The 25346-nt window shown below is 40.7% G+C and overlaps 1 protein-coding gene across 2 annotated transcripts; it reads left to right on the forward strand.

Moving 5' to 3' along the window:
• Positions 1–790: 790 nt before the first annotated feature.
• On the forward strand, positions 791–24785 carry ca2.S (carbonic anhydrase 2 S homeolog). 2 transcript variants are annotated; one of them, XM_041567068.1, is made up of 8 exons: positions 791–879; positions 4091–4279; positions 6474–6671; positions 18021–18139; positions 18780–18872; positions 19934–19996; positions 20466–20621; positions 23608–24785. In XM_041567068.1, exons 2-8 carry the CDS (start codon positions 4246–4248, stop codon positions 23725–23727), a joined length of 783 nt encoding a protein of 260 aa, XP_041423002.1. In that variant the 5' UTR covers positions 791–879; positions 4091–4245; the 3' UTR covers positions 23728–24785.
• The last annotated feature ends 561 nt before the right edge of the window (positions 24786–25346 follow it).

Below are 25346 nucleotides of genomic sequence, written 5' to 3' on the forward strand. Positions count from 1 at the left end.
ATTCGGCCGAATACCGAATTGAATCCGAATCCTAATTTGCATAGGCAAATTACGGATGGGAAGGGGAAAACATTTTTTACTTCCTTGTTTTGTGACAAAAAGTCACGTGATTTCCCTCTCCTCCCCTAATTTGAATATGCAAATTAGGATTCGGTTCGGCCGGACAGAAGGATTCGGCCGAATCCGAACCCTGCTGAAAAAGGCCGAATCCTGGCCGAATCCCAAACCGAATCCTGGATTCGGTGCATCCCTACTTCGTATTGAACAGAGGTTTTCAGACATTTGAGGATCAATCACTCATTTTCTGTCTAGTATTTGGTTAGGACTCTATGTTGGCTACACCCTCCTGCTGTGCTCCAGTAATAGCAAACACAGGCAATTAATATAGCGGCACTGCCATATGCTTACAATAAAGGGCAACTATTGTTCTGATAAATGTAAGGCAGTAATTTGAAAAAACATTAAAAAAGCAGATGCAGATGCTTCATAACATGGGACATAGTGTGTGTGTAAGTACATCATACAGTCAATGCAAGGGAAAAGAACACCCTTTGGAAATTTATTTTTATTGTTTTATTGTTTTTATACAGTAAAATGCAGAAATTGGAAGCCACCAGGCGTTTATTTCCAGGCAAGGCGGCAGCCCTAGTTGGGTTCTCTGGGGCTCGCTCGAGTTTTCTGATGGATTAGGAAACAGCGGTATTCTCTCTTTCTGCCACAAGGGGGCAGCAGATACTTCCATTTCCCTGTAATCCGATCCTGATTAAAAATCCAGATCAGACAACTGCGGCTCCGCGGCTCTGGCTGCCAAGGTCAATGGATGATTTATTGATAAGAGTGAGATTCGCTGATACTGTTGGATGGGGAGGTGCAGGACAGGTAGGTGCTGCGGGCAGGACGGGTTTATAGAAGGCGATTGGCTGCTCGCACGGTCAGGCAGCGCTTTATCTCCTCTAATCACGTCTCGGGGAAGGTGTGAAAGTTCCGCCGCGATCCGACTTCGCTCCTGTTGCTCTCGGGTCCCCGTGCGTGTGGGCGGGACCAGGATGAAGGACGGAGGATGCCGGGGGGCTGTTATTGGTTGACTCGTGGGGAGCTGGTACCTCTGGCTCTGGGGGAGTCGGTGCTGCTATTTGGGGAACAGATACTGAACTGTGCACAGAGGAACCCACGAATCCTTAGCTTTGAGTGGTCTCCCAGTCTGCTGCTTCCCAGTCCTTCTCCTCCTCCATTAATGTTATGTTTCCCGGCGGGTATCCCAGTGAGCTCAGCGCTGTGCCGCCCAGTGTCATCCTACAGCCTGTGGTACTGGGGCAATACTGCTGCTCTTATCTGACTCACACTGAGGGAGCAGCAATTACACTTCATGTGCCATCAAGTACAGCCAGGGGGGCATGCTGCCAGCTACTGACCTAGAGAGAGGGGGAGATGGAATCAACTTCTGTCCTGGAGAGGGGGATATGGTGCTAGCTACTGACATAGAGAGAGGGGGATATGGTGCCAGCAACTGACATAGAGAGAGGGGGATATGGGGTCAGCAACTGTCCTAAAGAGAGGGGGATGTGGTGCCAGCTACTGTCCTAGAGAGAGAGAGGGATATAGTGCCAGCTACTGTTCTAGAGAGGGGGATAGGGTGCCAGCTTCTGACCTAGAGAGGGGGATATGGTATCAACTTCTGTCCTGGAGAGGGGGATATGGTGCCAGCTTCTGACCTAGAGAGAGGGGGATATGGTGCCAGCAACTGACCTAGAGAGAGGGGGATATGGTGCCAGCTACTGTCCTAGAGTAAGAGGGGGATATGGTGCCAGCAACTGACATAGAGAGAGGGGGATATGGGGTCAGCAACTGTCCTAAAGAGAGAGGGATATGGTGCCAGCTTCTGTCCTAGAGAGGGGGATAGGGTGCCAGCTTCTGACCTAGAGAGAGGGGGATATGGTGCCAGCTTCTGTCCTAGAGAGGGGGATATGGTGCTAGCTACTGACCTAGAGAGGGGGATAGGGTGCCAGCTTCTGACCTAGAGAGAGGGAGATATGGTATCAACTTCTGTCCTGGAGAGGGGGATATGGTGCCAGCTACTGACCTAGAGAGAGAGAGAGAGGGGGATATGGTGCCAGCTACTGACCTAGAGAGAGGGGGATATGGTGCCAACAACTGACATAGAGAGAGGGGGATGTGGTGCCAGCTACTGTCCTAGAGAGAGAGGGATATGGTGCCAGCTTCTGTCCTAGAGAGGGGGATAGGGTGCCAGCTTCTGACCTAGAGAGAGGGGGATATGGTGCCAGCTTCTGTCCTAGAGAGGGGGATATGGTGCTAGCTACTGACCTAGAGAGAGTGGGATATGGTGTGAGCTACTGACCTAAATTGAGGGGGATGTGGTGTCAGCTACTGTCCTAAAGAGAGGGGGATGTGGTGCCAGCTACTGTCCTAGAGCAAGGGCGATATGGCGCCAGATACTGACCTAAAGAGATGGGGAGATGGTACCAGCTATGGTCCTAAAGAGATGGGGATATGGTATCAACTTCTGTCCTGGAGAGGGGGATATGGTGCTAGCTATAGCTACTGACCTAGAGAGAGGGGGGTATGGTGCCAGCAACTGACATAGATAGAGGGGGATATGGTGCCAGCAACTGACAAAGAGAGAGGGGGATATGGGGTCAGCAACTGTCCTAAAGAGAGGGGGATGTGGTGCCAGCTACTGTCCTAGAGAGAGAGAGGGATACGGTGCCAGCTACTGTCCTAGAGAGGGGGATAGGGTGCCAGCTTCTGACCTAGAGAGAGGGGGATATGGTATCAACTTCTGTCCTGGAGAGGGGGATATGGTGCCAGCTACTGACCTAGAGAGAGTGGGATATGGTGCCAGGTACTGACCTAGAGAGAGGGGGATATGGTGCCAGCTACTGACCTAGAGAGAGGGGGATATGGTGCCAGCAACTGACAAAGAGAGAGGGGGATATGGGGTCAGCAACTGTCCTAAAGAGAGGGGACGATGTGGTGCCAGCAACTGTCCTAGAGAGAGTTGGATATGGTGCCAGCTTCTGTCCTAGAGAGGGGGATAGGGTGCCAGCTTCTGACTTAGAGAGAGGGGGATATGGTGCCAGCTTCTGTCCTAGAGAGGGGGATATGGTGCTAGCTACTGACCTAGAGAGAGGGGGATATGGTGTGAGCTACTGACCTAAAGAGAGGGGGACGTGGTGCCAGCTACTGTCCTAAAACAAGGGGGATATGGCGCCAGATACTGACCTAAAGAGATGGGGAGATGATGCCAGCTACAGTCCTAAAGAGATGGGGATATGGTGCCAGCTTTGGTCCTAAAGAGAGGGGGATGTGGTGCCAGATACTGACCTAGAGGGTAAGCAGTGCCACCAAGTAACTACCAGCTGGGGGAGCAGAGGCATACAGAAATCTATAGACTGGGGGTAACAGTGTTATCAAACAACTTACAGGAAATGGACAGCAGAGCCGCCACAAATAATGTACAGCCTGGGAAGGGGCAGTGCCAACAGCCGTGCCATCAAGTAATCCTTAGTGAGCGGGAGTGGTGCCACCATGTACACTGCAGCTAGCCCTCACATGGGTGTGTGTGTGTATATATATTTGTGTGTGTCACTGTATATTTGTTTGTGTGCGTCAGGAAAAGCTTGATCTCAAGTTTCAAGAATTTCATGAAAAGCAGTTCAATGGCCATGCAATGTTGGACATGGGTTGTTTTGTGCAGCTGGGAGACATGTGTGCCCTGCAGCTGGTATTGACATGTTGTCAGTCTATATGTTGTGATGCTTTGTGGTGCATTAGTTGTGCAATGTTACCCTGGTGCTGCTACTGCTGAATCGCTTTGGTGATGATGAGTGTACCTTGGGGTGGGTTTTCCCAGCCAGACTTGGACTATACCAGCTTGTACTAGAGAATCTGGCCTGTCTTGTTGTGGGTGCTAAGAGACAGCAGTGCTGTATGTTTACTGTGTATATAGTTATGAGTTTTAAAAGATAATGAATGGGAGGAGGGCTGGAGAAGGGGCTGGCACAGAATGATAACCCTTTATCTCCCTGTTTGGCCAATAAGGGGGTTAATACTGGTCTCCACCCATAAACAGAGCCAATCCCACCTGCTGTGTTCTGATGGAGATGGAGCTGGTGGGATCCTATAAAAGTGCACTACAAGAAGCCAGGTGGAGAGCTCTTGGGCACCCACAGAAGGGACACTTGTCACAAGGCAGCAAGCTGACAGCACGCAACTCTACTAACCAGAATGGCACACGCTTGGGGATATGGTCCTGACAACGGTGAGTGATGGGAGCAAGTGGGGCATGTTTAGCAGACTTGGGCTGACGGTAACAGCTAATGGCCTGGTATTTAAAGATGCCAAACCATTAAGGAAAACTCAGCTAGGAGAGGAACACCCCCTGATCCCACTAAAGTTGTGTCTCATTAAGGAGTCACATCTCTGAGTGTCCCATTTATCTGCCCTATAACCCTCTTTAAGCAGATTGCTGCAGCGGGGATTCCCATTAACCTCAGTGCAAGGGGGACGTGGTATTGTATTTAGTGCTTTACAGGTATCTGTCCCTCCAGCTCTATATTTCCAAATTAATGTGTTTAGCACCGGGCATCCCTGTGCATTATTAGGATATGTTTCTAACTTTACTCAAAGTATTGCAATGTGTTTATTATGTGTTATTATTAAATGCATTTGATGCAGTGAGTTTTGTAGCAATACATTGTATTCAGTGCAGTATACTGAATGGCAGGGATCCCTCTTCTGTCTGCTGCTTGTGTGACCTTGATAGAAGACATCCGGTAGTGTAATAGGACAGGTATAACTGTATCCCCCCCCCCTTTATTGTGCTCATTAAACCCTCTTCCAGCAATCTATTCAATAACTCAGCTTTAATGACATCTCTTTCTTATAATGTCCTCATTGAAATCCATGCCAGCGTGGGATGGGCACGTATAGAAGGATCTGAGAATTAGCAACGTCTGTGCATACTGTTTGCCTGTTTCAGGGAATAATTCAATATTAACTTTGCTAAGAGCTACTGATTAATCTTCCCAAGCTACTGGCTACAAGGGAGCGCTGTTATCTTATTCTGACCTTGTGGAACCTTGACATTCCTTCTGGTTTGTATTATTGGGTCACTGATACGGAAGAATAAGGGAATAATACGATGAATAAAATCCTTGTGAAATATTTATTTTATTTCTATATTTCTCTGTTAATTGCAAATGATGCTTTTGTATTCCTTGCTTGTGTCCCCTGCTCACAAGGTGATAACGCCAGGTGTAGGATTATAAACTTGTAACATGAAGGATATAACAAATATGGAAGTATCATATCACATATTGTACATCTAGGCTTTTAATTTGCTCCTAGAAATTCCAGCTGAGCTGTAGAGACCCTGGGGCAGGTATATTAAAGTGAGAAATTAGAGCTCACTACTTTCTATTCATTCCTATGGGATTTTTGGAAGCGTATTTATCAATGAGTGAAAATCTGAGTTCACCAGTTGAATGAATAGAAAGGTGGTGAATTTGCCTGTGCTGAGCTTTAATTTCACACTTTGGTAAATTTGCCCCTTTGAAGGAAGCCAAGAGAAACTTTATGCAACTGCAGGAGGTCCAGCCCATGGTCCTCTAACTGATAAATGACAAATACCCCCACCTGCAAACTATCAATGGGGGCCTGGATGTTGCTGTTCAGTTGCAGCTGGAGGGCTGCAAGTTGGACTTCCACAGTGTGTATATATTTTAACTGAACAGGTGATACGTCCTTTGTGCTGTTATTAACATTTTATTCCCAAATGCCCCTTTCTCCCCTATCCTAACATTTCTTATAATTGTGTTAAAAAGAAGAGGAAATAATAGGAAAATAAGTTGTATTTGGTTGCTCAGGTGGCAATTTTGGTGGCACCTCTGCCCAGTGGTTGTAGGTTAAGGTAGAGTTTCTTTCTCAAGGGGCTATAGATTACCTGGTGGGATCTTGCTCATCAGACTTTAGGTTACTTGGTGGAATCCCTCCTGCAACTGTAGGGTACCTAGAGTTACTAGGTAGAGCTTCTTCCCCCAATGGCAATAGATTACCTGGTGGGATCTCACTCATCAGGCTTTAGATCACTTAAATACATGTTTATAATAATAATAATAATAATAAATATAGGGTACTTAGTGGAACTACTCCAGCAGCTGTAGGGTACTTGGGAGCTCCACTGTAGGACACTCTTTGGAGCACCACTACCCACTGGTTTAGTATTAACCAAAAGGGAACCGCTAACTATGGTGTGTTAAAAAAATATATCAATAAATAAGGATCACTTTCTAAATGACTTTCCATCCTACAAAATATAGTATTAAGGAGACCTTCATCTTTTGCTGTTTGTATAGTTAATTTACTTAAACAATAGTTGACATGATATAGACATAGTGATGTTCTTTTAGCCCACAGAGGGAGGATATAATGTTCCATTCTGTATATTTCCATAGGACCAAGCACTTGGCACCATGCCTTCCCTCTGGCAAATGGAGAATATCAGTCCCCTATTAACATTGTACCCGCCGAAGCCAAGTATGACCAACATCTGAAACCCATCAGCATCAAGTACGACCCATCTACGGCCAAAGTCATCCTGAACAATGGACACGCCTTCAACGTGGAGTTTGACGACTCTGAAAACAGATCAGGTGAGCTTTCTAGTGAATAGGTGTGTGTGTGTAACTGTGAAAGTCAGAGGTGGCAGTTGGCCCATTTCAAGGTGGCAGTTATCTGTTCTGTGCAAGAGATATGCTATATACACACTCTCCAGCGTGCTACTGTATTCCGCTCACACTATCAGCATGACTCACAATGGCCCGATAACTTTCCAGTGCTCCTTACAATGTGGATCTCTGCTGAGAAGCTACACTGCTGAACTACAACCTCTAGAAGTTTTCTAGCCTTACAATTGATATAGGGGATCCTGGATCCTTCTCCATTACAAATTGATCTCTGCAGGATTTCATTTTAAGTACTTAATAGTTTTCAACATATTATTGATCCTCTGGCAGTTGGAGACTGCAACTCCCATCACCTCTTAACAGACTTGGCTGTTAGAAGGAACTGAAGTGTGCAACTGCGAAAGGCCAATCATATGCATAGTGGAAAATATCTATACATAATGAATATATTTATAATTAGTGACCCTATATCCCCACCCCCTACCATTGACTACGAAGTCTGACTAGACAGACTTTAAATTAGATCGTTGTAGCAGGTCTGATTCTGTTGTTCTTTAAATAAGTGTGTGTGTTAGGGGCACCGGGATCTCTAGACTCTAGGCTTAAAAAAGGGGTTATTTGGTTGAGTGATTGAATTGTTTTGTGTCTTTTTTTTCAAACTTATCAACTGCATTTTTGTATTTGTAACTACATGTTACAAGTACACACAAGTACACACTAGTACACACTTCTACAAGTACACACTAGCTGGAAAAAGATCTTTTAAAGGGAAAATATGGCATTTTGTCTGTAAATATTCTGTGAAACATAAAGGTGTATATAGAAATAAATACAGAGGCCTTCACAGGGCAATTTCATAGCTCTCTGTTACTACGTATGTATGTAGGAATTCTCATTTTACCCACCTTGATAAATATGCCCCTAAAAATCATATCTACTTTACGTGGCCATACACACAGACCAAAATTATCTTTATTATTATTATATTATTATTATTATATATTTATAAATCATATATTATAATATAAAAAGAATATATTATATATCATATATTTGTCTCCCACCAAACACGCATTGATTATCGTATGAAAGATGTTAATAATAACAATAATAATAATAACAATAATATATTATTATTATTATTATAATTATTATATAAGATAGTAATAATAATAACAATAATATATTATTATTATAATTATTATATATGATAATAATAATAACAACAGTAATAACAATAATAATAATAAATGATATATTGTTATTATTAATAACATATTTCCTACGATAATCAGTGTGTGTTTGGTTGGAGACAAGGCGACCGTTATCGGTAAAAAGCCTTGGATAGGCAGAACTGAAAATTTTTGACGGTGCCCGAACATTGTAACTTGAATGCTGAGTTGTCAGATAGAGGTAAAGAATTATTTAGTTTTTATCTGCATATCTGACTATTCAGCTCTTAACGTTGGTAGAATGGACGTGGGAAAGATCGTAATTGTAGCGTGTATGGCCACCTTTAATTAGATACCTGTGAAATTTCCATCGTATGATTAGTGGTGAGCTCTGAATTTTAGAGAGGGAGCAGCTATAGACAAAGGCACCAGTGAAACAGCGCCCATAGGTGGACAAGTAGAAATAATCCTTTCTATGTTTTGCTCAGCAATAATTTAAAAGGATACTGTCATCGGAAAACATGTTTTTTTCAAAACGCATCAGTTAATAGTGCTGCTCCAGCAGAATTCTGCACTGAAACCCATTTCTCAAAAGAGCAAACAGATTTTTTTATATTCAATTTTAAAATCTGACATGGGGCTAGACATTTTGTCAATTTCCCAGCTGCCCCTGGTCATGTGACTTGTGCCTGCACTTTAGGAGAGAAATGCTTTCTGGCAGGCTGCTGTTTTTCCTTCTCAATGTAACTGAATGTGTCTCAGTGAGACATGGGTTTTTACTATTGAGTGTTGTTCTTAGATCTACCAGGCAGCTGTTATCTTGTGTTAGGGAGCTGCTATCTGGTTACCTTCCCATTGTTCTTTTGTTTGGCTGCTGGGGGGGAAAAGGGAGGGGGGTGATATCACTCCAACTTGCAGTACAGCAGTAAAGAGTGATTGAAGTTTATCAGAGCACAAGTCACATGACTTGGGGCAGCTGGGAAATTGACAATATGTCTAGCCCCATGTCAGATTTCAAAATTGAATATAAAAAAATCTGTTTGCTCTTTTGAGAAATTGATTCCAGTGCAGAATTCTGCTGGAGCAGCACTATTAACTGATTCATTTTGAAAAAAAATGTTTTTCCCATGACAGTATCCCTTTAAGACATGGACAATGGAGTTGATATGAAGCAGAAAAGCAGTGCAAGTTGCGTGTGTGTTTCAATCAGTTAGTGGCTGCTGTAATGTCACTGTAAGGGCAGTGGTGTTTACTGAGGTTTCAGTAGTTAATTCATAATGTTCGCAGATGCTGCTGCTGATCTTATTATCAAGTTTGGGAGTGATTTCTTGATTAATGCACTGCATTCACATTAGAACTAGGCATGCAGGCTGTTCCGCTCGTCCCATAGTCATCCTTCCCTTTATTCTTCAATGACTTGCAGAGACTGTGCTGCACCTCTGACATTTCACTTGCCCATTCAGTACCCTCCCCTGCAGCGGTGCTTTTTTCTATTGATAGTCCAGCTTAATTGCTATACTAATGAACAGTATTAATTATGCACAATGCAGAAAATCACTGCTAAGTTGGTAAGAAAAATACCAACCTGGCAAAGTGCTTGTGCCCCTAATTATCACAGCTCTGTGTTAGTAGTGCATTAGAAACTCAAAGGAAAATGGTATTTATTCATCATGTTGTTATGATAATACAGGGACCTTTATTATCCACATGTACTGCATTGCCCAAGGCATGGCAGCCCTAGCCGAGTGTTTTTATATACAGATAAATAATCATGAGCTCATACATATTTCTGAGCTTTTTTGCTGCACGTGTCAATAACCAAGGTGTTTTAATGTGGTGGTCCAAACAGTAACACCAAAAAATAATAACATTTTTAAAGTAATTCAAATATAATGTACTGTTGCTATGCAAGATATATGTTTTCTTTAGAAAGACAACCATAGTCTCTGTAAATAGGCTACTGTGTAGACATTGGGGCAGCCATTAAAGATAAAAAAGGAAAAAAGGCACAGGTTACTTAGCAGATAACAGATAAGTTATGTAATAGAATACAATGGGATTCTACAGAGTGCATCTGTTATCTGCTATGTAACCTATTCTTTGAATGGCTGCCCCCATGGCTACACAGCAACTTAATTATATAAATTATTATTGAATTTCTGAAGCAAACACACCAGTTGTAGCAGTACAGGGAAACAGTTTCATTTTTTAATGTTACTGTTCCTTTAAATTAACTTTTATGCCTTCTTCTGAATATTTCCCATTTTTAAATGGGGGCCACCTTTAGCCAAAAAAAACATTGCACTTTTGTTGTTATTTTTTATTATTTGGCCTGGTTGCTATGGTAATTTGGACCCTAGCAACTAAATAACTGTTAAAATTCTAAACTGGAGTTACACTAAAAAAAAAGCTACTAATAACTAAAAAAACACAAATAATAATATATGAAGACCAATTGCAAATTGTCTCAAAATAACACTATCTACAAAACTAAAACTTTAAAACTTTATTTAAAGGTGAACAATACCCCTTTAATGCAAATCTAGATCAAGATTGTCCAGCTGATTTAACGTAGGGTGCTGAGAATTGCAGTTTAACAGCAGGTTGGATTTAGATCAGATACAGGCAACCTGTTTTGTGTGTTATGTGTTGTAAAATGTGGGATTCTGGGAGTTGTAGTTTTGAAAGATTGTAGGTTGCCTGTTCCCCATAAGCAGAAAATGAGCTTGAGTTGAATGGGTTAAACATTTGGCAAGGGTGGTAACTGGCAGACTGGACTTTACTTCTTTTGCTGTGTCAGTCTTGGCACCTAATGGCTTAAACTCTAAAAATAGATTGTAAGCTCCATATCGCACGGAGGGGTGAAAGAGCAAAACTTAAGATCATGCAAGAGCTTTAGCTCAGCCCATGGTCCAGAGTTTTTTCCTGCCTGTGTGCACCCTGATTAACCCCAAATTAATTTTTTCCCACTGCACTGCTCTTTTCTGCACAAATTGGTGTTAATGTATTAGCAGATGCAAGGTTTGCTCCAGGTCTAGTAACTCATGGAAGATATTTAATTGGCTGCAATGGGGTTACTTGGAGCATTACCTGTTATATATACATATATACATATACAGGTATGGGATCAGTTGCCCGGAAACCCATTATCCAGAAAGCTCGAAATTACAAAAAAATCATTATAATCAGATAATCCAGATTTTTAAGATTGATTTCCTTTCTCTCTGTAATAATAAAGCAATACCTTGTACTTGATCCCAACTAAGATATTATTAATTCTTACTGGAAGCAGAACCAGCCTATTGGGTTTATTTAATGTTTACATGATTTTCTAGGTATGAAGACCCAAATTACAGAAAGATCCATTATCCGGACAACCCCAGGTCCCGAGCTTTCTGGGTAACAGGTCCTATACCTGTACACTTACATATAATTTATATGTAGGGGCTGCAACAGATTGAGTGCCTGGTTTGCTGTTCAGTTCCCTGCATTTAACTTGTGTGATCAGTGATCCCTGCAACCCTTGTAACCAGAGAGCAGTTGAAATTGAAGCCTTGAAAGAAGCGGCATAAGAAGTCAAATGAACAGGTTCATCTTTAAGATAACTTTCCCTTTACTGCTCAATGACCTTGTGTTATCCACTAGAACATTTAATACATTGCACTTCTATGCCGATCCAGTATGATGAATGGTATTGCTCTTGTAAATTCATCTCATGATCTTTCATAGTAAATAGGGTGGAAGAATGTTCCAGGAAACTCTCAGATTTAGCAGGGAATCTGCAGAGAATCCTGGCTCTTTCTGTGTTTGTATTTATATAAAATACAGGGTCGTGCCTCACTAGAATGTTACTGTTGAATTATCGAGCGGACCTGGGCCCTGGAGACCCATGGGAGACGCAGCAATATGCTGGCTAATAATCTGACAACTCAGTACGCTCAAGGTCTGTGATTCCCTGCTAAGCCCTGAGTTCCTCCAGTGACCAGGATCTTTGTATTAAAGCAATAGTGACTTTACCAGCTTATACAGGAGGAGGAACCCTGCAGATTACAGGCTATTCCTGATGCTGCAAACATTCCCATCATCCTTAACTAATCCTCATAAATCCTATACAAAAACCATGAATATCCTGTAAATTATATCCTTGTAAATGGCTCGTAGTGATGTCATCAGTTAAATGGAGTTTAGTGAGGTCATTTTTGTCACCTGACTCACTAAAACTTGTGTATTATAATAAATAAAGTACCCCTTGTTGAAAAATATGAGGATATTAGAATAGGGTTGCCGCTTGTCCGGTTTTGACTCGGACAGCCCAGTAATTTGAAAGGCTGCCCGGGTCAAAACTGCCTGCATGGTTTTCCAAATTAGGAAATTAGGAAATTCCCTATGATTGACACCGCGATCGACCAAACGACGATCACCACATCGTAGCCCCGCCCCCATCATCACAGCCCACCCCCTCCGTGTCACAGTCCTGCCTCCTCTGCATCACAGCCTGCCCCCTCCGCATCACAGCCCCGCCCTCTGCCAGGTCTCCACCGAGAGAACAAGAAACTGTAGTTAATATGTAAGAATTTTACATTAAAATTTTGTGACATTTTTATTGCAAAGCAAATTTAAGATCTTTAATAAAATTAAAGGGAAAAGCACCCCCATCCCAAAAAGTTATCGTTTTCCAATAAAACCCCATAAATAAGTGTTAGAAGCCTCGAAATTAACATGGACCTTCTCTTTCTCAGTTTCAATATGATAACTATTTCCAGAGCACTTTGATCACCGAGGCGTCGGATTGTGGGGACACATCTAGGTCACAAGAAATGTGAAATATTCTTTAGTCTGTTGTGTGTTTGTTCCCATCTCATGAATAATGGAAATCCCATTGGATCCAAAATAGTTTGCTCAGCACTGAGTGTATAGGCTTCTGTCCCTGCACATTACTGTTCTGGTGAGGATTCTGGGGCGGTAAGGGAGCCCTACTTAACTTATCTCATATCTTTTGTATATCATTTAGAGAGAAAGTAGTTCATGAATACATAAGAGTTCTTTTATTACACAGTGCAAAATGTAAACAGTAGAGGTAAGCCATGATGTTTTTGCACCTTGCACACTTCATCAAGGTTTCAGTGCTGTAGGGACCCATACAGTGCTGTATTCCTGAGGAGTAGGTGGGGGAAGGTACTTAGGCATCCCCTCTTCCATCCCTTACCCATCTCCTTACATGCTCATCATTCAGTCACACAAGTTAGGGAGATTGGTGAGTGTAGGCTGCAGCACTATGGCACGTACCAGCACTGAACTCTAAACCTTATACTGGACTTTTATCCAGTGCAAGTGCAGCAAAGACCTGGACACAAGTGATCCATAGTTGCAGTGGCAGCACCACCCCCTCTTGTTCCTTAATAGGAACAGAAGTCATTGTGGGGAATGTTGCACCCTAGGGCCATGCTGAGTCTGATGCATAGCTGTGCAATCTACAGAACCATGCCCTCACTGATTATAAAGGTGGCTTTATTGAAACAAGTGCTGTTTGAAATCATTGAATGGAACCATTCCTGCCTTTAGGTTGGATAAAAAAAAAAAGATAAAGGGATTGTAAGTGACATGTTTGAAATGTATGGGCGTAAGAGAGACAAATATTTGAGTAGGAAATCTTGCATTTATCATTTATCCACAGCAACTACATAATGAAGTGACTGCGGCTAATGAAGCATAAGGATCTTTGCATGATAAGTCGGCTCATCAACGGACACATTTTCATCTGAGCTGTAACCCATGCCAACCAATCAAATTTCTTTCTTCCATTGTACTACCTGCAGTGGGCTGAACAAAGGGAATCAGTAGTTGGTCGCCATGAGTTACCGCTTAGGTGCAAATTCACCCTGTTTTGTTAAATGCGCCTTTGTAAGCACAATAAACCCATTGACTGACCTGTCTTTGGTAATGTGCCTCAGAAATAACATTATGAGTGATGGCTGGTCCATAATTAGGTAGCCTTACTCTTACTTGAATACACCAGTGTTTTATTTAGCCCACCCAAAGACAAAATACACACAGGGACCATCAGCAAATCTGTGCAAAGTACCCATGCAAAATCACAGTGGAGATGCACATGTAAATGCCTATGTATATTAAACCAATATCTTATAATTATATATATATACATACATACATAGCAGTTGGTCTCTTTTTGGAATGTTTCCTAAATTTTCATTTTTGTCAGGACAATGTTCAAGTCTAAATTAAACTGACCACATGCCATACGCCTATCACGATGCTGGGGCATTTAGCTCCTCCTATATCAGACTGCCCAATTTACTGTACTACTGAAGTTGCAGGATGTTTCTAACTGAGCAATTACTGTTTCATTTGCTGACTAAGGTGAAAGGCTTCTGCCCGAGGCTGCCAAGTGTGCAACAGCGTTGCTTTTTATCTTCCCTCCATAATAGATTTTTATCTGAGCCGAACCCAAGTTACAAAATAATCATCCTGCCTTGGTGCTATTCAATTATTCCTCTACTTTGTACTTTTATTGAATGAGCTAATTGCCTTTCTATAATGCTGCCCTCCATGTAATGAGTCCATTTTCCTGCTGTTTAACATCAAAATGAAATTGCCAACATGATCCTCTCTACTTATAATCAGTTTGCTTGGTTTCAATTTAACCCAGTCAGTGCTGTTCTCAAGCCACATGCTATACAGATAGGAGCAGTCACATGGGTGTTTTGCCAAGCTTTTAACCCCTAGAACTTAACGTTAACTTTGTCGGGGGTATCCTTCTTAGTGGGGATATTGGCTTAAGAGTTGGTTCGACTGTCACCGTATCAACAGATGGAGGTTCAAAGGTTGGATGTGCCAAATTTCCAACTTTTCTAGTCATTTTGAACTGGTTTTGAATTAGGTGGTTTTGAATGTTTGTTCGATTTTGACCTTAGCATTCAGGAATTAGTATGAGTATGGACTTTTAGCAGAAAGTTTAGGCAGACCAAATCAGATTATATACAGTCTGTATGCTGGCAAGCAACCAGTTTGTCTCCATGTTCTGCACATACCTCAGTCTTGTACAGATATGCCCATTTACTTGAGGACAGCAGATATAACTGCCCTGGGAATACGTTTCTCCTTCTATCAGACACACAGATGATTTTATTTTATAATCATTGTACCAAATGCTTTCTCTTGCTGGAAGGCGCCTAGCCTATTTATAAACCCAGCCAATGAATCATGCTAATCGTGACTTCTCTTTGGTTGGGATTTCCATTACTTGACTTAAATATCAGCTAAATATAATAATCTACTTCAGTGCTGTGCAACTTCTGTGATCCCAAGGGCTTACATTTCTGGTGGAGGGCCAATAATGGAAGCCAGTGTTAACCACTCCCTGTTTTAAACCACACCCTCTTGCAACACACCATGTTACCACAAGACCATGTCCACATTAATGGTGATAGCACAACATAAAAAACAAATGGTTGGTACTTGCTGCAAGGGCTTTCACTTACATGTGAAAAAGTCATATTAAGCTATACCCTGAAATCCATAACATTTCCAAATGCTAACAACCCCCAGAAAAAACAACTACCAGGCTTATGCCTCACAGGCAGAGTAGTGTAATCAGAGTATGGCACACACAGGGAGCATATTGCAGGCAGGGTATGGCACACACAGGGAGTATAGGGCAGGCAGAGTATGGCGCACACACAGGGAGCATAGGGCAAACAGAGTATGGCACACACAGGGAGCATAGCACAGGCAGAGTGTGGCACACACAGGGAGCATAGGGCAGGCAGAGTATGGCAGACACATGGAGCATAGGACAGGCAGAGTATGGCACACATAGGGAGTATAGAACAGGCACACACAGGGAGCATAGGGCAGGCAGAGTAAACCCTCTAAACCCTATGGCAGCTTGGTGTTGTATTGCTCTTGGGAACCATTGTAGGGACTAAATGCCAATTGCTCTAAAGGCCTTTAGGTGCCCCTCCTGCCCAGTCAGTTCTCATCTGTTCAGCTTGCGGCACATGGCAGGGCAGTAAGATCATACACATTCTGGTTATGTTTGTCATATAAACCAGTGTCTTGTTCATATGATTATTTTGTAGCAGAAGCAATAACCCTTAGAATATACAAAGTCTGTGCTGCTCTGGGAGAAACATTCCTCAGTTTTGCACTCACGCTGTGTATTGTGTATTTTGAGGAACAATAGTGTCAGACCTGTACGTGACTGCTTTGCCGACAGTTTAGCCAGACAATGAGTTTTTATCTTGGGCTGCTGGATACAAAGAAATTAGTCATCTCAGAAACCACAGCCTTATATGTCAAGTAGAGATTATCGTGTAGAATTATTATTACAATCTCAACTCTAGTTTCCCTTGAATAAAAAAAAAAAGTATAAGGGCAGGGCTGATTCTGTTGACAGGAATTCAGTTTCATTGTAGTTACCGTAAGCCTTAGGTGTGTCATATTACCTGCAACTAGGTAGCCTGCAATAGCAACAGCACCCCTTGTGGTCATAAAGAATTAGTGCATTTGATACATTTGGATAGATTTTTGCTTTATCATTTTAAAAATGAGTAGACAGATATGGCAACAGGCTGACTGCTATGACTGTGCTGCAGTCCAGTTTAGTCGGAGTTGGAGTTCAGTTTTCCAGGGATGTTTGCTTTCTGTTTCAAGTTGGTTAGAAATCTTCCAAGCAGGAAACTCCCGCTGTGTGATATTTGCTAGATCGGCAGGCTCATAGAGATATAAAAGCCCTGCTCTAAGTCTGAATGAGAGAACGCTGTTTTCAAAAGCTAAATACTATATGGCTCATGCAGTTATTGCCTCTACAGAGTTGGGGGAAAAAAACAAAACAAAAAAAAAATATATATAATGCTACCAGTGCACTCTATGTTGCCCATCTACAGGAAGTTACAACATATCTATGCTAATTACTATTGTGTGCATCCTCTTATGCTTAAAATGGATGTTGGCATGTAGTATGATGAAGAAGACAGTTTGCAACTGGTCTTAATTTTGACTCTAGCAACATTTTGGTTGTCAGAATGAAAGATGAATAGGAGAGGGTCTGAACAGAAACATAAACAATAAAAAATAAGAATGACAATGAAACTGAAGTCAACATTTGGGGGGGGGGAGTTTGCTGGAATTAGCGACCCTCTAGGGTTTTCAGCTGCCAAATAGAAATACAATAGGCAGTGTAAGTAGTCAAATAATAAAAAACACATATGAAATAAATAAGGAATGCTAACTCAAAAGTTGCTTAGAATAGATACTTCTATAGGCATCTAAAGGGATTTTTGGAATCCTCATCTTAAGATGTTATGTATTTCATAGCCCTATCTTGAAAGAACAGTATTTCTAGCACTGTAGGAAGCTGTATGTAACCAGCGGATGCTAAGATGGTTAAGTAGATAGGAATCTACTAATCTAATGTATGAATCTGTATAATGTTATTAGGTCCTGTAAATAATATAAAGATACTTATAACATGAAGGTATGCTGAGACCAAATATATTACTATATGTGTCAAACTCGATCTCCTCTGCAGGCTGCAGCTACTTAATAATCAAGGCATTCAAGGCATATACTTAATGTTGTATTGGTAAATAACCCACCAAGATCAGGAAGGTTATATGAGGATGTGGCTGGTATTTGGCGGAATATCTTGGGTGTTCTATATCTGTTAGACTACTGAACAGCCTAAATGGAGCTTGTCTCCAAAAGCCTTACAATAGGTCCAACTGGCAGGAATAATTCACACATTCTGCAATGTTTATGAATCTTGAATGAATATGTAGGAAATGCATAGCTGACTGCTTGAAATATTGTTTGTGCATATGATCTGCACTCTTATAATCCTGTTAATGTATGTAAAGGGATTAGATGTCACAGTTCATTTTCAAATTAAAAGAAAATCTCTTAAATCCAGATGACACAGCGGGGAGAAACTACAGTCTCCTTAGCTTTTATTAAATCACATGTGGAAGGGCATTTCCTCTGCTGATAGGGACTCTAATATATATATAATGTATTTAAGTAGATTGGGTTGAGCCAAACATCACATTCCATTTTCCATATTAAGCTTGCATTGCTAACACATATTAATTACTTGCTCTTCTTTTGTTTTTTTTGTTTTTTGCAGTCCTTAGTGGGGGAGCACTGAGTGAACCCTATCGCCTTAAACAATTCCACTTCCACTGGGGATCTTGTGAGGGTCATGGCTCAGAACATACAGTCAATGGAGTCAAATGTGAAGCAGAGGTAAGGAAATATAATGATGTGTATAAAATGGTCATCTAAGGACAAGCTAAACAGATAAACTGCCAAGGATGGGACAACAGTAGAGGTGGAAAACTGAGCAGGATACCAACAGACAGCAAAATACAAGAAAGGGAAGACTAAGTGGAACAAGAAGGGAAGGTAGAACAGAGGGGGGCCATCAGAAATCCCATAATCATGGGAATAACTCCATGAAGTCAAGATGATCCTTTTCTGAAACAAATGTCAGGGGTCAGACCTTTTTTATACCTGTGAGCCACAATCAACTGTAAAAAGAGTTTGGGAGCAACACAAGCATGAAAAAAGTTCCTGTGGCTGCCAAAATAAGGGCTGTGATTGGCCATTTGATAGCCCTGTGTGGACTGACAGCCTACAAGAAGCTCTACTTGAAAGAACAACTAGTTTTTATGCAACTAAAACTTGCCTCCAAGCCAGGAATTCAAAAATAAGCACCTGCTTTTAGGCCACTGGGAGCAACATCCAAGGGGTCAGTGAGTAACATATTGCTCACGAGCCACTGGTTGGGGATCACTGGTCTGGGGGATGTAGAATGCTGTAGGGAAGGGGGAGTTTGTGCTGTTTGTTTTGTTCTTGTTACACAGTTTCCTGTTGTTCATTTCAGCTTCATTTGGTTCACTGGAATACAAAATATGGAAGCATGGCAGAAGCCGTAAAGCACTGTGATGGACTTGCTGTGGTTGGGGTCTTTTTAAAGGTAATAACTGATATACACTCTATTTATGGAAACATAATAATGTGTTTAGTTTTCTTGTAATAAAGAGTAAAGCAAGAGAATATTACATAGGTGTGCATAGAATACTAGTCCTTCCCATATTTGTATTGAACATGTCAGGGGTGGGTGGCCTAGACCGCAATATTACAGTACCCCTTATGGCTAACAATACACTGTGAGATTTAACTGGTTCCTGCAGAGGATTTATCTGCTTACCTGAACACAATGAGAACAGCCATTCCTACTCTAACTGTAACTAATTACTTCCACTCTTAATTCTTCTTGAGGCTTTTCATGTTCAAAATTTCTCAAAGTTCTAAATTTAAAATGTTTACATCACTAATAAATCAGAGCAAAATATCTTTCTTCTACTAAGCAGTACACATAGAGCATGAACAGTTTTCTGACCCTTACCAAAACACTGAATAACAGTGACTCTGTGGATGTTGAGTCCATTAATGTTGCTGGAATGTATCTCCTAGAATCCTCCAACGTATAGAGACAAAGCATGAGGGTTGTCTTAGCTTAAGCACACCCTGAGGACCCACATTTCAGAAACACAGCTGCAGAATCACAGTGGGGGTACAAATACATTTATCTTTTGGGGCTGATACAGAAAAATAAGTGCTCTATTGCACCGGTGTAGTTAAAATAGCAATTGATAATTGGTTGCTGTAGGTAACTGTTAATTAAGCTCCTTGATATAACAAACTCACCTGATACTTTGAGGCCCTGTATATGTACACCATTTGTAGCCACCATGTTAGAAGCTGTCCAAACCACTCCCCAGGATCTTTACCTATTATGGCCACTCAAATAACACTTCGGCCTATAATTGGATCTACCTTTGCAGAAGTTCTTGCTGGAGCCCTTCAAATCAACAAGTATTGCTGCTTGATCTTATATATGGACCATGAAAAGTTACACTAACATGGGGCCCTAGTGAAAAATCTTGCTTTGCTCTCAGTGATGAAGAATTGTTCTCACATTATAAATAAATGTAAGAATGCTGAAAAGCTTGTTTTATTTTAAATATTTTATAGGTAGGAGAAGCACATCCAGGTTTGCAGAAAGTGCTTGATGCACTAAAGCTTATACCAAACAAGGTAACTTTGCTTCTTTTTTTTTTTTTTTATAATGCATCTGTATATATCCAAATATATAATATTTCCAGCACTTATTAGTTTTATATTTAAATTTATTTTTTCTTTGTTTGTTTTTTACTTTTTTCCAAGCAACTTAGCACAATGGCATTTAGGTTTGCACATAGGTTCATTATTTTTCATAATCTACTTTAATGATTTAGTCCGTCACTGATGGAGCTTTTTAGTTGTCTGCTAGATGGAAATTATATCTAAAGGGTTCTGCATGTATTGATTTTTTACTGGTCCAACTCTGCAAATTAAGGATCATAGCTGCCCCATTAGTTTCTATGTCATGCTCTGTATTAATGTTTTTATTCATATTCGCTGCAAGGCTACAGGGAAGGGAATAACAATTAGGTGCTCCATACAAATATAAACACCTTCATTTTTCAGAATTAAGGAAACTCATTGTGACTTTTTTCTTTTTTAGGGAAATGAAGCCCACTTTAGTGATTTTGATCCTTCTGTCCTACTTCCCAATTCACTGGACTTCTGGACCTATAAGGGATCTTTAACTACACCCCCACTGCTCCAGTGTGTGCTGTGGCATGTCCTGAAGGAGCCGATAGCTGTGAGCAAGCAGCAGGTAGGCTTGTCTATATAAATTGTGTATATACTTGATAGCATTAATAATAACATGGGACAAGCTGAGCTCAAGCTGGGGGGGGGGGAGCTGATAACTCGTATTGCCTTTCAAATAAATATTCAAATGTATTCATATCTTGTCATACTATAAAATAATAATTTTATGGGCATGGCTTCATCCTAGAGTCATTGGGTGTGTGGCTAAGGATAACAGCAGTTACCTTGTGAATGATGGACACATTCCCAATGTTTTCTCATAGCCCCTTATTAGACAGCCATAAAGTCCCTTTATACAATTAAAGGTTTGTGTTCCTTTGAAGGCAAAATGCCATGGTATGGCATCCACCAGTGAAAGGTTTCATAGAATGTTACTAGGAAAGATGTGGATGTGTGTAAGCTAAAAGAATATTAACAATGTCTCCTCCAACACAATGACATAAAATTTGACTGCTTTTTTTTTTTAAAGAAAAAACTGTTTCACAAAATACATCTTAAATTTCTACATTGAGCAGTTCCTTGGAATTGAGAGAAATGGTGGGGTGGTCAAGCTAAGATAAATGCTAGAAATCTATCACTGACTATAAATAAATGTTTTTGGAAGAGATGGGATCTCCCTGTAAGGCTAGTCTCCATGTAGACTCACCCCATAGTCCTGAGTGGGCTATATATGGAGGCACGGCAGGTGTTCTGTGATCAAAAACTAGTATGGATAAGCAGAAAACCCATCATGCAATGCTTTACTCTGAATACAATCCGCACACGTTTGTTTATTTTAAAACTGATGCATGTCTGAGATGCAGGTGGGTAGAAGTCCAATCATGCCATAGTCCAGATAATTTGGTTTGAGTCTCTGGGAGATGGTTCTGACAGTGTATATTTATGTCCATGTATTCTGAATAAGAATTGCCAGGCTCAGTAACAACTGGCAGCCCGTGAGACTGTTATTGTGGTGCCCAACCAGAGTAAGGAAAGTCATGGAGTTCATATATAAGACTTACTTACTTACTTACATATAGTTCTTGTATAAGTTACATGACAAACAGGCCCGGATTTGTGGAAAGGCCACCTAGGCCCGAGCTTAGGGCGGCATGATGCCCAACCACACCCACATTGGTTTAGAAACATTGGGGATGCACAGGAAATACAATAGATTTTTAAATTTACCGTGCGCCAATCCCCATTTCTCCGGTCCCAATGAAAATTTGAGTGAATAAAAAGGAGGGGACGGGGGCGACGAACGACAGCGGGCCTAGGGGTGCCCACTATGTAAATCCGGCTCTGATGACAAATGCACCTTTATTTACCGAAGGAGAGTAATAGTAAATGTAAGTAATATATTATCTGTGTTTCATTTGTTTGCCTCATTTACACCACCAGATTACACTGTCTATGAATATTTCCATTTGGTTTCCAGCATATTGTCTCGCACATGATTAACTCTTAACTGTTATGCTTTGTTTTTACTTTTTTATGCTTTTTTCTCCACAACAAAGCAGCTGTTTCTGTATATGTTATCTGAAATGTACACAAGGACATGGCATATATATATATATATATATATATATATATATATATATATATATATATATAGTCTCAGCGTATACAGGCACTCTATATACCAAGTCAAGTCCTGGGTGCTCCTCTTAGTTGTGAATAATAGGAATAATAAATGTAGGAGCACTAACGGTTTCAAGTTTCAAGTGACTTTATCCCCATGTGGATTATGTGAAAACTTGAATAAAGTCACTTGAAACTAGGGATGCACCGAATCCAGGATTCAGTCCGGGATTCGGCCTTTTTCAGCAGGATTTGGATTCTCCGAATCCTTCTGTCCGGCCGAACCGAATCCAATTACTAATTTGCATATCCAAATTAGGGGTGGGGAGGGAAATTGTGTGACTTTTTGTCACAAAACAAAGAAGTAAAAAATGGTTTCCCCTTTCCACTCCTAATTTGCATATTCAAATATATGCAAATTAGGATTCGGATTCGGTTCAGTATTCGGCCGAACCTTAAGCGAAGGATTCGGGGGTTCGGCCGCATCCAAAATAGTGGATCCCTACCTGATACTGTAGCTTAGCTTAGGGCCAAAAACACTTCTGTGTATAATAGAAAAAGTATAGTACAAGCACCAGCATTATAGCAAAGGATGATTCCTGGGGAGTTAAGTTCCTCAGCTAAGACCAAACAGTCTTTTGTGTTATTACCCCATGAGTAGGTCAGTACGGACATAGTGTAGGTAACTGTTGTGGTGGCATATAGGACTATTACTGTAAACATGGTTTTAACATTAAATATATAAATATTGCCCAGACGCTAATAAATTTTTTTCTTCAAAAAAGAACCACGAATTAGGAAAATGTTTTTGATAGTGATAAAAACCTTAGTATGAGAGTGCATTTCTTTAAAATTATGCACTCATGGTTACTTCAAATTTTATCAGAGGAGGCCTCAGTTATCTTATAATGCCACTGGGTACCAGTTAGGTTCCTCTCAAGCAGATAGCATTTAGAATGTCACTAAATATATAAGGAATAGCATACACTGTACGACCACAGTTAGAGATCATGAGGCCCCTGTCAGTGTAGGAAAGTTGGGGCCCATATCTAACAGCGAAAATAACCTGCAGCCACCTAGCTGTTTTGGTTGGAAGTTAAAACAACAGCTAGAAGGCTGCCTATTGAAAATGCTAAAAATATATAGCAACTGATGCTCAAAATGGTCCCAGTGATGCTGGAGACCAATGGCAAATGGAATATTTGCCATTGCCATAGACTGTCTCTCAAAATATTTATTACCTGCTCATACAAGTAGCATGGGGAGATCAAGTGGCATTATCATGCAGATGAGAAAGAAGGGGGTAAAATATTGATCAGAGTCATCTAAATACCTTGTAAAGCTTGGACAAACCATGCAACTATTGTGTTATTTGTGTTAATAGCGACAAGCAAAAACTGATTTATTTTCTGTTTTTTTTTCTAATTTAGCTGTCACAGCTGCGTAGCCTTTTCTTTAATGCTGAAGGAGATACCCCTTGTTCCATGGTGGACAACTTCCGCCCAGCTCAGCCTCTGAAGGGCCGTGATGTGAGAGCTTCATTCCAGTAGGACGAGACTCCTGCATCCGTTGGAAGCAACTTTAAAATGCTCAATTTCCATTCGCTGCCTGCACATTAGGAGTATCTCTCATTCCTCAATATTTATCAGAGTGAAAATAGAGTTTGCCACAGTTCACTAGAAGGGAAATCTCCAGTTCTCTATTCACGTGTATATGATTTCTAGGGCTTATTTATTATAATGTGAACTTTCGCTGTATGATAAGCATGCCCCTAAAAAGCCTATAGTTGTGAATTCCCCTTTGGCATCCTCTATTTTCACTCTTTGATAAATATGCCCTCAAGTGAGATTCTGATTAATGAAATGTGAAAATCGTCTGGGAGAATCAAATCCCTAGGTATATCATGAGATATTGCCCATTAGCTTAGCATTTGCCTTTATCTTCTTGCTAAAATATATGCTGCACTGTTATATTAACAAGATAGGAAACGGACTCGGCCCTAGGGAGGAATTCACCAAAACACACGTCATCCCAATTTTTAGCTTTAGTTAATGTTCTCTATTCATTTGCAAATAAAGCAAATTTACAATTTGTCAACTAGAAAACGTGCAAAACACCAAAAATGAAGTAGCAACTGAAATAGATGTGGCACGATGACATATTAATGAAGTGTTACCACTACATCATTTAACTTTTAGATGTGACGTTATGTTTGGCCTCGTAAAAGACTTAGAAACAGCAATTGATGTTTCTGAATGAAGCGCAATATTTTAATGATAATGATACATCAATGTATAAGTTCGACTTGCGTGAATTCCCTCCTCGAGTTCCAGGAATTACAGTCTCTCTTCAACAAAGAAACTTGAATATAGGTGCATACACAGATATGTATTAGAAATGTGAACCAATGCTCATTTCAAATTTGTTTTATTTAAACATAGCTTTTAACAGAGGTATACAAATTTTACACTCATAGAGCTAATATAAAATGTCTTAATATCGGTGCCTATTTTGCACCTGTCTTAACCTCAATTAGCAGATGACATATATGATAATATATATATATGTATTTTAGATACCTTAATAAAAAAGTTTTATTGATCACAAATTGGTTTACTGATTCAGTTTTGGTTTACAGTTTCATGGTCAAATTATTTTTATTTAAGTATGTATTCTTTTTAAGGAGGATTCATTTTCCATTCATTTGGGGGAGTGGAAGCAGCTCTTTAAAGGGGACCCATCACCCAAAAAAAAATATTCCAAATCCTATATTATCATGTTAGTCAAGCAAAATGAACTTTACTTAAATGTATAAATTATTTGAATCTTGTTTCCATCAGTCTGAGAATTCATAATTATAGCAAGCAGGCAGGAGCCATTTTGTGGGCACTGTTATTAAGGCAAGCCTTGTATCATCTCAGAATCTTGTTTGTGCATCAGAATGGGGGACCTGATGTCCATCCCCATGTACTGGTTACACAATTAAATGGTGAAGAGAATGGGGGAATGTGGGGAGAGCAGTGACATCTAGGAAGTGCTGAATGGAAAGTGAAAGTAATTGTCTGCCCCGCCTATATGCCTAAGGCATAGGGGAGGGGCAGGCAATATTTGATTGACAGCTGAGATTTTTAAATGAAATAAAATTCTTCGTCTAATCGAAAAGGGAGAA

Source organism: Xenopus laevis, chromosome 6S (assembly GCF_017654675.1).
Source record: "Xenopus laevis strain J_2021 chromosome 6S, Xenopus_laevis_v10.1, whole genome shotgun sequence".
Lineage (NCBI taxonomy): Eukaryota > Metazoa > Chordata > Amphibia > Anura > Pipidae > Xenopus > Xenopus laevis.